General features: G+C 32.4%; 1 protein-coding gene across 10 annotated transcripts in view; it reads right to left on the bottom strand.

Annotated features, from left to right (window-relative positions):
• Positions 1-563: 563 nt before the first annotated feature.
• LOC106054432 (uncharacterized) overlaps positions 564-15260 on the bottom strand; it is a 44371-nt gene continuing 29674 nt past the window's right edge. For 5 of the 10 annotated variants that reach the window (XM_013210288.2, XM_056020586.1, XM_056020587.1 and 2 more), the window contains 4 exons: positions 4877-6117; positions 4463-4607; positions 3859-4030; positions 564-3765 (listed from right to left, as the gene is read on the bottom strand). In XM_013210288.2, the coding sequence (XP_013065742.2) occupies positions 3748-3765; positions 3859-4030; positions 4463-4607; positions 4877-6086 (1545 nt within the window). In that variant the 5' untranslated portion in view covers positions 6087-6117 and the 3' untranslated portion in view covers positions 564-3747. Of the gene's footprint in view, positions 3766-3858; positions 4031-4462; positions 4608-4876; positions 6118-6954; positions 7112-7160; positions 7249-8886; positions 9102-9859; positions 10223-15260 lie in introns of those variants that run through there. The other 5 variants (XM_056020589.1, XM_056020583.1, XM_056020584.1 and 2 more) reach the window with 5 other exon arrangements.

Raw genomic sequence — 15260 nt, forward strand, 5'->3', positions numbered from 1 at the left:
GAAGTTTGAATTTAGAGTTTTCTCCTAGGTGGGTAACCAACTAAGGCTAACGAGAACCTCCTGCCCGAAGCTTACTGGTTTAGGGGCCAGTCATCTTAATGATTCACCCATTCTCCTTTTAGTGTACAGTTCCACTGGACTCAATATCTAAGCAACACGCAAAGGCCGAGAGTTGGAGTGGTTGTCAGAAGCTATTTGAGACGCATGCCATATGGAAGCGTTTTATAAGTAGTGGAGTGTTTATGTCCATTACCACTTGGCAATAACAACCTTACGGTCTTATTCTGTTAAGGTGATAATGTTGTGTGTCCTGTTCTTACTTGTTTCATCATGCAAAGTTCTAACCATTAAGAAGCATCTAAGAGCAGCAGCCAAGTGTCATTATAATATCCTAATTTGTCTCCCCTTTTAACAAACAGGTTATTGCAGGTAGTATACTGATATGTCAACTTTAGCTGCCACAGCTAAGTATACATGTACCACTAAATACTCTAGCACCTAAAATATAATAAAGAAATTGAAAGTAAATAAATATATAAATTACACACAAATAAAAAGACAAATAAGTTTCTTTCATTTATTTTGTACTGATATAGTTCATTTGGTACAAAGGAGCAAGCATTTTAAAATTTCACATGGAAAACAAAAAGTATCTGGTCCTTCCATTGTAAGCGTTTACTAAGCGTTCTAAGAACATACATGCCTACAGCTCATTGAACTCTTGGAGACAAAGTCATCTTAATGATTCACTTAAAACAAAATCAGCTGAAGTGAGTTTGGTCAATATGCAGCATTGGTTTGTTATGTAATTTTGTCAGAAAACTACCACTTAAAAAAAATGATAAGTACATCAATATTGTTAACAAGCTCTTCGCTGAGTCTTGAGAAGAGTGTTGACTCTGTTCAGGCAAAGGTAACAACTAATTCCAGCTAACCAACTGAACACAAGCCAAAGTCTAACAATGCAATGAGACAATCAAAGAGTGCTGATGATTCAAACATTTAATCTGACGTCTATGTCATGTTGCCAATCAAATAACTATGTCCAAAAACTTCTCGATTAATAAAACTGGACTGTCTCTAAAGACGCTAATATATGAACTGTTTTTATTTCATATCTAATTCTAATCTTTCTTTTCTTATGACTTTATTGTCACTATAAAAAAACCTAACCAGGAAATACACAAAGAAAATAAATCTTAACTTTTACCCACCTAATTCCTTATTGTAAAGTAGCTTATCCTACAAGTATACTTCATTCTTCTTTAAGGAGTAACATAAGAGTAGAGAAAATAAGAGTACAATGTTTGAGGACATAGAAGATGTAAAAAAAAAAAATCACAACCTAGTCCACTTTATTGTTTCGTGAAAACTGACTAGTGATAAAAAAAGAAATGTCGTACAAATTATATATGTTTATTCTAGATAGAGGATTGTTACAACCTTTTGCCCAAATCTCCTAAAGGATACAGGTGATGGCAGACCATGATATGAACCGTTGAAATGAATACCATAGAACTATTGACATTCACACTTAAATTGTATTAAACAAAGCCAGTGAAAAAAAATGAAAATGTAAAGTAAAAAAAAAAAACACACCCAATACTAAACATAAAACTAATTACATTTTGGTCCATTATAAATTCTGTTTAAAACTACATGTGATATGTTGTTTGTGTGACCAGTGAAGTACAAAATAAACACAAAGCACTCACAACTTAAATGAAATATTCAGATAAACCTTTCGAAAATAATATGAAAAGACAAGAATGTTCCTATTTTTATCATAGATTAGTTTTTAGATTTTATAAATGAAAATGTTATTATTTTTTTGCTTGTTTTTTTTTTCTAAAAATTGAAATAGATGTATATTATTAATTGATCAAGTGCACAATAACTAGACTGATTTCAAAACATGGACTGCTGTGGTTTTCCTTGTTCTAGTCTTGATGAATATAAATGTTTTGTAAAATAACTGAATTTTTATCATAGATCCTTAAAATTTATTTTGAATTAAAGACTAGTTAAAATGATACATGTAAGATATTTACAACAAAAGGAGAAAACAAAAGTGGTATATAAAAATATTCAATAAATAAAATGATTGCACATAGTTTGATGATAAGAAATTTGTTTTACTCCAAGAATGAATACTTCTAAATGAAAACTGTTGCCCAAAATAGTAAAAGAAGCAAGAGTCTCAATACAATGTCTGCACAGTGAGACAGGATTCTGGTTTAAAGCTTCACATCAAAAACAGTATCCATACACACACTTTTATTTCAATGGTACAAAAAATTCATTGACTATTGCTGAAAAGTAAATAAGAGGAATGCTTGATATGGATAACAATACTGATATAGGCTGTATATTGAATGATATGCAGATGTGATAAATAACCTGGCAGTTTTAACAAGATATTTCATTTAGTTTTTAGTTAATCTTAATAGTTTAACATTTGAATAACACATTAATAAATAAATATTGCTTGAATGTCAATATGCCATCATGAACACAACCACAGCTGTTTGAACCAATCTAAACAGCCCACTAACAAATATGTGAACATTTTGTTCAAATATAGGAGTAACAGCAAATACATACATAGAGAATTTCTATTAAAAAAACCCACAAAAAACAACCTTAAAATTGTGTGGGTTGATAAGCTAACGAAATTAACAATGTAAATTTTGATCTCTGACATTTTTTTTTTTTGAAGAATGGGAGTTATGACTAAGGATAAAATCACCATTCAAGTTATACCTTTTTTTTCTTGATTGTTATTTGTTGTTATATTCTCAATTTCCTCTTTTCATCTACAAAGGCTTAAATTGACCAAATAGTCTAGGGTATGTTCTCTGTCTCAATACTTCTATAATTGATATCTTAAACTTATTGATGCAAATACAACAGTGTTACAAACAAATTGGTTAACTAAGTAATATAGGATGCAATGAACACAGATCAAGTGCTAATGGTACTAATTATCTTAATTATAAAAGTGGAAGACTTTTGTTTAAAAAAAAATGGTCTTTCATCAACAAGGTCTAAAAGGGATCATGGTAAGTAGTGAAATACTCATACAAAGCAATTGATTCCTTTACTTCAATTTACTAAATATTTTCATACCAAATTTTGTTTTCATTTGACCTACCTAAAACATTATGTACAAATTCTAGCATATCTTATTCTTTATAAGCACAATAATATAACCCAAAAATTTAAAAGTTTATCAATTAAAACAATAAGTACAAAAACACTGTTTTAATGGAAATAATATTAATTTGTAATTTTAATCTGCAAAACAGAAGATTTTGACTTACATAAATGTGTTTTAAAGAAGCAGAATTAAGCCTTTCACGTGAGATGAAAAAAATCTAATAGTAGTCAAGTATACAGCTATATAACAAAAGTATGCAATATTATGACAGCAATTTCTGATTAAATCTACTGTAATTGGCTCTAAAATAATAAAAGACATTTTAACATTCAGAATTTCAAAGTGATAAAAAAATTCTTAATGTTAAAAAATCTGAATTCTTTTTACATAATATTTTGCATCTAGAATAATAATAAGCTAATTTTACTTGCAGACCAATTAGTAGGCACATATATTCAAACATGTTTCTTTTTTTTTATTAAGTGATTCAGAAAAAGACAATAAACAGTTTGTTCAGAGTTTGTTTATGCCAAATAATTGAACAGTCTGTGATCCTGTGACAACAAGTTCTTTCAACACTGATAACATCATTGGTCTTCACTGTCCTGTGAAAAAAAAAAAAAAAAAGGACATTTAAAATGTACATTGGTGATAAGATTTGTAGGATATAAAATTATGTTTATATTTGTGTGACTAACCTCTTGGATTAAAGTGGAAAGGTTGAGCAGCTGCTGTTTAAGATTTCCAAGATCAGATTGAATCTGGTGATAAATGTTCTGAGGAATCAATAGATAGTCAACACCCTCAAACCTCATTTTGTCCACACTTTGGGTTGATGAAGCCAGGTCTTCAGAGCTGTCAATAAGATACCTATATAAATGAAAACACAAAACATTTTAGTTAACTCTATAAAAATAGAAAATAAAATGACTATTTGTAAATATCTTATCTTATAGATTACAGACATTACTTCAAAAGAGAATTACATCTTCTGCATTTCATGTGTTAATCTAATCATGCATGTTAATCAGGGACTTAGCTTTTAACCCTGTTCTTAATAAAAAAAAACCCACCTATGTGTGTTAAAAGCAAAGATGTACAATGAAAAATGTATAATTAAAAAAAAAAGCTCATAAATAATTTTTTAAGTACTTAAAATATATAGTGCACAAAGTTAATACCAGTACCATAGTAAAAAACTGAAATGTTAAAACCAAACAAATCAAATTATGAACACGCTTTCCTTTCATTCTTTCTTTTTTATATCTTGGCAAAGTATCAACTGATTACATATCAACTTACTTGAGGCTGTTATGTGAAAGTGAAGCCACACTATCCAGATCTAGACTCACCAAATCTTCCTCTGTAAAGTTATTGAGAACTTCACTGCTAGAATCACTCAAGAGTGCACCTTGACTGTTTAATGACAATGTTCGTTTGTGGTTACCTACAATGATATTTAATGTATAGATATATATAGAAATATCCATTCATCTATCTATCTATCTATCTATATCTATCTATCTATCTATATATATATATATATATATATATATATATATATATATATATATATATCTCTATATATATATATACATATAAATGGATATTTAGATGAATGGTTTCATTACATATTTTTCAGACTATTGTTATGTTTTATGAAATCAGTATTTCTATAATAATTCCATTACAGTGTTAACTGCTACTACTTATTACCTTTAGCTGAGAGTTTACTTAATAGTGGATCAGAAGTACTGTTGTGAGTTAAAATCCCAGATGATGCTTCTAATGCACAAGCTTCCTGTGATATACAACATTCTTCTGACATTCTAGGTTTAGAAGATATTTCCTTTTCTATGGAATTCTGGGCTGCAAATGAAACATTTTTTGGCAAGCTGGCACTTTTTTTGCTGTTTGAGATGACTTCTTGAAGTGACTCCACTTGGCATTTACTGAATTGGTCATTTGGATTGTAGCAGTTCATGTGTGACTGTGATGAAGTTTTACCACCTGAGACCAGTGAGGAGTCGTTCAAAGGAGAATGAGATTCTTCTGGCATATCAACGTCATAATGTTTATCTTCAGAGCAATAATATTCATTTGAGTAAAAGTCACATCGGCAAATGGAGTCTGTTATATTTAAAATTTCACTCAGCAAACTTCTTCGTTTCTGTTTGCTTTGTGACATGTGGTCAATGATGTCCAAAGAATCAAAATGAGCCAGAGGAGCCTGAAAGAAATCATTGGAGTCTAAAAGAAGATCAGTCTCATTTACAGCAGATGACAAAGTGCCTGCTGACTGTACTGAGATTCTAACACTTTTAGCATTTTGAACATCAGCAGTTTTTTTCAGGTTTGACGTCCTGCATTCATTGCCATCAGCAGATATCTGTTTTTTCTGACCATGTGTTTTACAATGTGGGTTTATGTTTGATCTACCAGCCAGTCGTGGTCCACAGGAACAATAGGTGTCAGCTAACAACGCAGTAAAAGCTGAATCATCTAGTTTAAAATTTCCACATCTGGCACACGAGCCACGACTCAGTCGCTCCAATTTCTTTGTAAGTTCATCATGATCAGTGTTTGAAGCCACAGGTTCTTGGATCTCTTCAGGAGCAATGCCGATACTCTCAATCCCACTGTCAGATGGTGCAACACCCCCATCACCTTTTTTAATATTAACAGTAATATTGGGAGTCAATTCAGGGGTGGATGACCTTGAAGGAACATAATTTGAATTTGATTTGTCAGATGGCAAAATTTCTTTTTGTATGTGAACAACTTCTAAATTGCCATCTTCTGTGTTTAAAAGGGCAGTCTCTGGAGATGTATAATCAGCAACATTTTTTCTTTTTCGCTTGGAACTAGGTAATTTAGTTGGTCTGTGTTCATGAGATTCAATATGTTTAGAATAGCAAGCTCCCATCCTCACATAGACTTCATTGCAAATCTAGTTCCTAGAACAAAAAAAATTGAATAAGTCAACACTGTTTTAAAATACAATGTTTATCCACTTATTGAAATATATACATGAAAAATTGACTAATTAAAAACTAAATCACTAAATCACATTTCAAATTTAAAATAGATCTAATAAAATTACACAGCTAAAATATATGTTTCTGCAATGCTTCATGTAACCCTTTTCTCTAAATGAGGATGTATAATAATTCCTAAGATTATGTAAATGTTTCAACTCAAATTTTTTAAAGTGTTTATATAAACTGGTGTTTAAAGATAAAAAGCTAAGAAAATATATAAAAAAAAAAAACAACAACAAAGCTTCTATAAAGTGTACTTGTATCAATTAGTTTGGCCAAGGACTAGTCATGTAATTAAATTTGTTATATATCTAGACCAGGGGTGGGCAATTTACGGCCCGTGGGGCCACATGTGGCCCGCTGGAGCGTTTTATGCTGCCCGCGAACACCCACAAATAACAGATGTGCCATCAGATAATATATATATATTTAAAATTATAAATTTAAAATATAAAGATTATTGAAACTTCAGATTCTTATGATGAAGAGGCTAAAGAAACATTGTCTCTACATGTCATTCTAAAAAGTTGACACTAAACGAAGATTATTCTAATTGGCAATATGTTCAAACAATCAGTCAAAGATGCAAATTCAGGCCAGTATTTATTCAATGCTATGAAGAACTATGTTGAAAGTGTTCAGTTGGCAAGGAAGAATATGGCAAGTGTAACAAGCAAGAAATTAATATGTGCCATGAAGGATATTGATTGTGACTTTGTTTCTGATATTTCTATAGAAGAGTGGAAGACATACTTCAGGTTTGCCAATGACATTATTACAATGGGTTGTCTGCCTCTTTTCAACCAATTCTATTTGTCCAATCCAACAAGTAACAACAGGCTTTGTCATTTTTCTTTGCTTAAAGATGAAGCTATTTCTAGTGAAATGATTGAAAAGTACAAGACAAATTTGAATACTTTGGATGTGGAAATAGAAAGCAAATTTTAAGACTTTAAAACCTTGGAACAGTTTCCAATATCCTCAGTTCACCATTTCGTGCAAAAGCTGATTCAGCTCTAGTACACCTAGCATCCATCAAATCATGACCTGAAATAAAAGATCAAGTCAGATTTTCTTCCGGAGTTTTATGGGTGCCAGAAGTTGTATTTCCACACTTAAAAACTTTGCAGCTAAACTTTCACATTTTTTGCGTCCACATACATCTCTGTGAACTAGTAAATTCTTGTTTGTAAGAACGGGTCAATGCTGACTGACTGTAATTGGAAAGAAGTCACTAGTAAGCTAGTTCCACAGTTCCGGAACATTTTGCATGATAGTTAAATATTTAACACCAAGTACAATTAATACATTTGTGCTGAAATGTTGTGATGCAAAAGACAAAGAGAAAATCAGAAAAAAAAATTATTTAAGAAATAGCTAACTCTTGTATATATATATATGTCAGTATTGAGATTTTCATTTTGCATTTATAAGCTATTTGCTTAAAACAACAACAGAACAACATGAGTTTTTGAAACGATTAAGCACGGAAATTAAATGTAATATAAGTTAGAAGAGCATACAAACAATCTTTGGCATTGATTTGTTTTTCACAAAAACATCCGGAACAATTTATTATAGATACTTAAAACTATTGTGATGTTTCGGAAGGAACATTAAAGGTTAAATCACATTTTCAATAGCTATTAAATTTTTTTTTTTTTTTTTTAACATGACACACAGACCTGATGGGGGCACAAAAAAAATAAAAATAAAATCTGATTATTTAAAACTTTTTGAGGGAACTAGTTTAGTACCATGTTTTGCTGTGGTCATCACGCCACTGCACAAAAGTCGCTGCATAAAACATCCATTTTAAAAAATGTGCAAGATATTTACATCAAAGTGCATTCTTAGACTTTATAAACTAACATAAATGTTTTCTTTTAATTTTAGCAGCTAGTGGACCAGAAAAAAACACAGTAACTAATATTTATATTTGTTGTGAACATTTCTTGTACATTTTATAAATATATTTGACTTGACTAGTTATACTGAAAATACACAAAAAATTATCTTTGTTTGTTTAACACATTGTAACATGATCTCCCTTACATTTTTTAATGTATTGTTTTCGAATTGGTGTATTTTTATGAAAAGAATTGCTGGCATAATTAATTTTATAAACTAAAAAGTTTGCTTTTAGAAAACCAAAAGTAGCTATTGCATCTACACTTTCCAAGCCACATCGCATGGTGAAATAATATTTTTCATTTCTCTTCTAGTTTTTGAGATCTTAGAGTGACAGATGGACATTTTGCACAAACCTAATAGCGGCTTTTCCCCTTACAGGACCCCTAAAAAGGGCAACACAGGCAAAAACAATTAAAAAAACATTAAATAGTCTCAATGTTCATCTACAGCAAACTTATAAAACTACTTACTTCAAACTACTTCATCAAATTGTACATATACATCCTTCCAGGATTCTTGAAACATAAGACTCTTATAAGACAATGTCCTTTAAGTAAATAACAGAAAGAACTAAACAAGACAAGGGCGTTCCAAACTCCCAGTGCATCTAACAAGCACTCAAAATGTTTTGTTGTGTACATGAACAAGATTACAGCCAGGGGATGTCCCTGCCATGTTTTAAAAGACATTTTGTTTCTCTTAGGCCTAAATACTAAATCTTCTGCCAAGCAAACACCTGCAAAATAAACCTGGCCTTGGCCATGAACTTACAAAGAAGAACTCCTCAAGTCTGTAGGTGCAGTGAACAGCAAGGTATCAAGGATGAAGAGTTATCTTTCCTGCACCTTATGTAAAACTTAGTTAAGGATCAGGTGAAGTGCAAGCTTTTAGATAAGAAATAGCTATTTCAGAAGTAAAGGATAAAACATGACAAGATAAAGCAAGAAAAAAAAAGGGAAATCTTATAAACACATCAAAGGAAAGTAACATTAAAATAAATTGTTTCATTTTTAACAAATACCAATGAGATACGTAACAAACTAAAGTAACATGAAACATAGAGGTATAATGAACAACTTCAGAGGTTTAAAAAAATTTATAAAATTTTTGTTGTTACAGTTTTTATTAGTTACAGGTAACATTCTTAAATCAAAATTATATACAACTTAAAAAGCAATTACCTTCATAGTAAGAAAAATATTATATATTAATATATATATATAAATAAATTATTAAAAAAAAGACTATTACATCTAAATTAGAAACTTAACAAAGACAAGATAGAAAATGTATAGCAAAATGATATATATATATATATCTTTTTGACTAACCTTAATACCAAGAGTTTAAAGGAATTAAACAAAGCAATATTAGATAATGTTGACCAAAGTTATCAAACAGTCTCAGGTAATGACTTCAGCTATATTTATTTAACAGCTTATGTAATGATTTATTTAATGTACACAGTTTCAAGAACAGTTTACTGATTTATGTACAAAGTTAAAAACAAAAGAGTTTTATATAAAACCATCACAATGCATTGTAATGTTCTGATGACCTTTTCAATATTATATATTATATTTTATTTTGAAAGCATTTATAATTAAAGGGCCTCATCACTGTTATACTACAATGGATCAACAACCAACTCACATTTCTTAAAAATGAAATAGAGGTAAAAATTTTGTTCCCTTCTCTCTCTCCCCCCCCCCCCGACCCCCTTATTTTTGTCACACTCATTTACCTTAGTCTCTTCCAGATTTTCCACAATTTTACATCAGTGGATGCTCATTTCTTTTTTGTCTTGTTAACTAACAACACTGAAGAGTTAACTAAAAGCTTAATTTATCTTAATAGTTGAAATCTTTTTCATTTGCTTGTAGCCGATAAAGGCCTCGAGGCCCAAACGTGTAGATTATTCACAAGGGTTTCCTATCTATGGGTGTCTGTAGTATTTTCCGAAACACTAGAGCATTGTTTCTCAAACTTTTACCAGTGTTGCCCTCCTAGATGAAAAAAATAGTCATTTGCACCCCTTTAGCCAGCCGGAGAACTGAAGTAGTGCTTTAGTTGCCAACAATGGGGGGGAGGAAGTAGGGTGGGGGGCCTGAGAATGCAGAGAAAAAGAAGCTTTTATAAAATAATAACAAGATATTCCAGCATTATATATCTATCTATCTAATTTTTTAGTATTTTATATAGGTGGCAAAAGTGAATCCTCTACGCAAGGGCAGAGAGATCAGATAACCAAGACTGACATTTAAGTTAATTGTGATCATCTCACATGTATCTTTTTATCACCATTCATCTTTGCCTTGATCTTTCGTTGAGCTGCCGTCTTAGATTTATTACATTATTTTATAATATGATACAACAAATAAAGTATTTTGGCATTAATGGACCATTACACAAATGGATCCAGTATTTTCTCTCTGGTAGATATAAAATTGAAATAATAAATGGCTCCAAATCAACATAAATGACAGTGAAATCAGGCAAAGCTCAGAGAACAGTCTTAGACCTACTACTGTTTCATATTACATTTTTACATTTATTACTATATATTATTTTTATTTCTTATATTATTATAGAGAGTAATAAAAAAAACAATACATGATACTACTGAAATTTTACAAAAATAATCAGATGAATTACAGAAATGGAAACCACATTGAAGCATGTCTTTCAACCCATAAAAATTAGTAGTAAGCTATCAAAAGAAACAAAAAAATAATAAATGAAAACTACTTATATGAAATCTTATTTATTAAATTCTAAACCAGTTATTAAATATAAATACAGACTAAAAACTTGAACTATGTAGGTATTATAATATATATATATTAAAAGTTATCACAGAATAACCATACGGACAAAATTATTTTAAAATATCAAACTCAGAGCATTAAATTAGTTTTTTTTTAACAGAAATTTTTACAAATCAAACAAGAATATATATATATTCTATTTCTATATGCTATTTAACGTTGGATAGACCAATATAAGAGGTATGGGTTCTCTGTTTGACCCATCAACTCAAGAAAACAAAGAAACTAGAAGAGACGTAAAATAGAGCAGTAAGATTTTTAATTAATGAATATTTATATTGGACTATGTCACTAGATAAACAAAATTAGTATAATAGTAAATCTCTAAATATAGAGACACTTTAGGACAGAAGACTAAAGAAATAAAGTAGCTATAATTTCCTAGATTTAGATAATATTAATAGATTTAGATATATAGTCTATTGATCTATAGATCTACACATGGATGCAAGCAACAGAACCCCGTTTTGCCTGCAAGGGGGGGGGGGGGGGTCGGCAATCCGAAAAAACCTGCAAGCATGATGCCTCTTATACTTCTCGACATAAATAAAACATTTACCGCTATATATATATATATATATATATAAATATATATGTCTTTAAATACAAACTATAAATTTTAAGCTTTTACTTAAATTACTATAATCTACATGTATGTTTAAACATTTCATTTTTTTTTATATATTATATGCACGTAGATAGGCCTACCTAGTACTACTATATTAGTATAAATCAAACTTTGTAGCACCTATGTTAAAAGTTAACTCTATTTCAAATAAAAGATCTAATAGATCTAAATATTTATTGGCTGACAGAGTAATCAGTAGATCTTACCAAATATAGAACTAGCTAACTGGATCTTCTAACTAATGGTAGCTTAGAGTACTTAGTCTTAGACTGATTTTTATACTAGATATCTAGATCTAGTCAAGATGTTATTTTAATTCTATGATAATAGTAACAAAGTAGATCCATCAATTTACATCTATCTATATCTAGGTCTAATAAAGAAACTAGTAAGTATTAAGTTAATTAAGTATTACAGATCTAGACATACAATATTCTCTGAGTCTAAGTCTAGACTTTAACTTGTCTAGGAATAGAGTGTCACTAGAGCTACTATTTAACTAGATATTAGATTTTCTCTAGATTTAGGTATAGACTAGACCTAAATCCAAATTATATACTCTAGATTTAGTTTCAGATCTTGAAGTTAGATCTATATACACTAATCTAGTAATGCTAGATCATAGAAGTGAGCCCTGCCCCTACTAGCCCTAGCTAGAATCATCTACTAGATTACTAGACTCTAGATCTAAAATCTAAATCTAGACTAGAGTCTTGCCTTTTTTAAATAAGTTTTTTTTATTATTAGATCTAGACAGTGGCGTAGCTAGAGTATATGATGCCTGGTGCGGTACCTCATCTTGATGCCCCCCTCCCCCCAAAAAAAACTAACTAATTAATAACATTAACATTGCAAAACCTGTTCAAAATAATATGTATTCATTAATCAAATATTGTCAATTCGAAAAAAATCACTTTTACATAAACATACTACAAATGAATTTTACGCGCTTTCTTGCTGGCAAAAGTATCAATAATTTTATCGAAATTCATTTTTTCCCACCAACTCTTGTTCAATGGACAAAATGGCCAAATTAGTGAGTCGTAAATTTGTCATCGTTGATCGCAAGTAATTTTTGATCAGTTTAAGTTTGGAAAAACTTCTCTAGCATGTAGCAACGCCTACCGCAATAGTAAAAAATATGCGAATCATGATGACGATATTCGAGACTAAATCATCTAGCTGATATTTTTTTTATAAATTTCAAGAGCTCAACAGGTCTTTGCTTTGGAAGTTCGGAGGCTTCTGATGAAACTGTGACAAACCGTTGAAGCCTCTTTCGCTCCAGCAGAAATTCGTTTTATCAATGTCGCTAGGAGTAATATCGAGATTGATTTCGACCTGAGGATTTAATAGCTGGGAAGGCAACAAAAATTCATATCTATCTGCTACATCATGAAGTTGCTCGAATCGGGTGATTATTTCTTGAACAATCCTGTCCAAGGTAGAATAAAATTTCCTTCGTTGCTCTTCTTTGTGTGTAAGTACTGAGTAGTCACTTTTCTCACCTGGCATCTTTTTCTTATGGCCAATACCAATTTTGTGGTTCTGTACTGATTCTCAGATCTTAACACACGCTTTCGGCAAAGGTAATGCTGGCTTCAGCGATGTTCTCTCGATTACTACTTAAAAATGTCTCTAAATGTTTTTAGTTTGAGTGAGCAGTCTCGAATAGACAATCCTTGTTATTGAAGGTAGACTTGCGCATCATTAATTTCAATTAATACAGGAGCCCAAAATCCAAGATAGGTGAGAAAATTAAAAGACTGAACAGCAACCAATAATCCACCTTCTTCAGATCTAGTCGATGAATTTTCATCTCAGCTAGTTAATGTCTCCAGAGTTTGAGCAGGCAATGAATAGTGACTTCTAGAATACGTTTTTGGACACCGTAGTTTTGACCTTTCATGACCGCAGCATTATCATAGACTTGACCCCTGCAGTCCATTATGTCTAAGCCATCCGAACGCACAGTTTCTCTAGAATCATCTCTGCGATTTCAGCAGCATGCTTGTCCTTTGTGTCGATGAAGTCAACAAAGACTCACGAACCTGCACTCCGTCATTATCCATGACAACGTACGGTAAAATTTTGGAAATTTGATCCAGCTTTAAGATGTCAGGTGTACTGTCAAAAATAATAGAGAAATATTTGGCTTGTTTTACTTGCTGTATGATTTGTTTTTTAGCGTGATCCCCCAATTTTGTAATAAATGCATTTTGTTTGATTTGATTTGATTTGTTGATTTGAGGCACATCGGCACAATTTAGGCCATGTCGCGCCTGCAGTCCCCCAAGGACCACTCTCTCTCTAAACAACAAGGGCCAGATTCTATACAGTCATATAATTAAAATTAAGGTCTATTCACAGTTAAAATAGTAAAGGTAGTAAAAATTTAAATATTTGGTAAAAATCTAATGTAAATAGTGCATGTTCACAAATTCAGAAATCAGATCTTCGTAGATAGCCCCACTTCTCGAATAAAGCCCAGTACCTTCCCAGGGTCGACATTATTAAATAGTGTTTTTAGATTAGTGGCTCTAAAATGTTTCGCCCTGACATCCTGGTATCTGGGGCAATCAACGAGGATATGTTCCACGGTGAGGCGAGAGTCACAGTACTCGCAAAGTGGGGGCTCCTCTCTCTTCAGTACAAAAGAGTGCGTGATGTAGGTGTGGCCAATCCTAAGTCTGGACATGGTTGTGCTACCACGCCTTGTCAGACCCTTAGATGTGGGCCGCCACCTGACATCCGCCACAATCTGCCTGAGTTTACTGTGAGTCTCAGCCTCCCATCGGTTCTGCCACTCTCGATAGGTGGCAGAGGCAATACTTTGTCTCAGGTCCGAGTAGGGAATTTGGGTTCCTGACACCGCATGATTTAGGGCTCTCTTTGCTTTTCTGTCTGCGGCTTCGTTTCCCTCAATGCCAACATGGGAGGGGACCCAGATGAAGGTGACATCCCTACGGTCGGCTGTTATTAGGTCCAACAGCTTCAGGCTCTTATGTACCAATGGGATGTCAGTCTTCATCCGCCCCAAAGCTTGCAATGCAGATTTGGAGTCGGAGCAGATTATAAATTTACTCCTTTCTGATGCTTTTACGGCCATAAGTGCAAGCAATATTGCGTGCAATTCGGCCGTAAAGATGGAGCAGCCATCGGGGAGTCTACGGGAGATTGTTTTGTTCCGAAAGGAGCAGGCACACGCGACCTTTCCCTCCATTTTGGATCCGTCTGTGTAGATGGTGCCACAATCTCCGTAGCTCTCCTGCAGTTCCCTAAAGTGGACTTGTAGTATGCTTGGGTCTGTATTTTCTTTTTTGAAATTAAGGAGGGATAAATTTAATTTAGGTTTATTCATTAGCCAAGGAGGATTCTGAGGGGTTTCTATTTTAGAGATTTGGTCAATGGGTGGGGTTAAATTTTGGATGGGTTCTCTCATTCGAAGGCCCAACGGCTGTATGACGTTAGGCCTTCGATTGTATAATTCTACCTCTGTGGGGTTAAATATGGAGTCAAAAGCAGGGTTCGTGGGGTTGGATTTTAGCTTGACTATATACTGCATTGCAAGCTTTTTCATTCTTATATCCATGGGGAGTTCTCCAGCCTCCACATGGAGACTTGGGATAGGTGATGTACGAAACGCGCCGAGACAGAGACGCAGGGCAGCATTTTGTATTGGTTCCAGT

Source organism: Biomphalaria glabrata, chromosome 2 (genome assembly GCF_947242115.1).
Source record: "Biomphalaria glabrata chromosome 2, xgBioGlab47.1, whole genome shotgun sequence".
Classification (NCBI taxonomy): domain Eukaryota; kingdom Metazoa; phylum Mollusca; class Gastropoda; family Planorbidae; genus Biomphalaria; species Biomphalaria glabrata.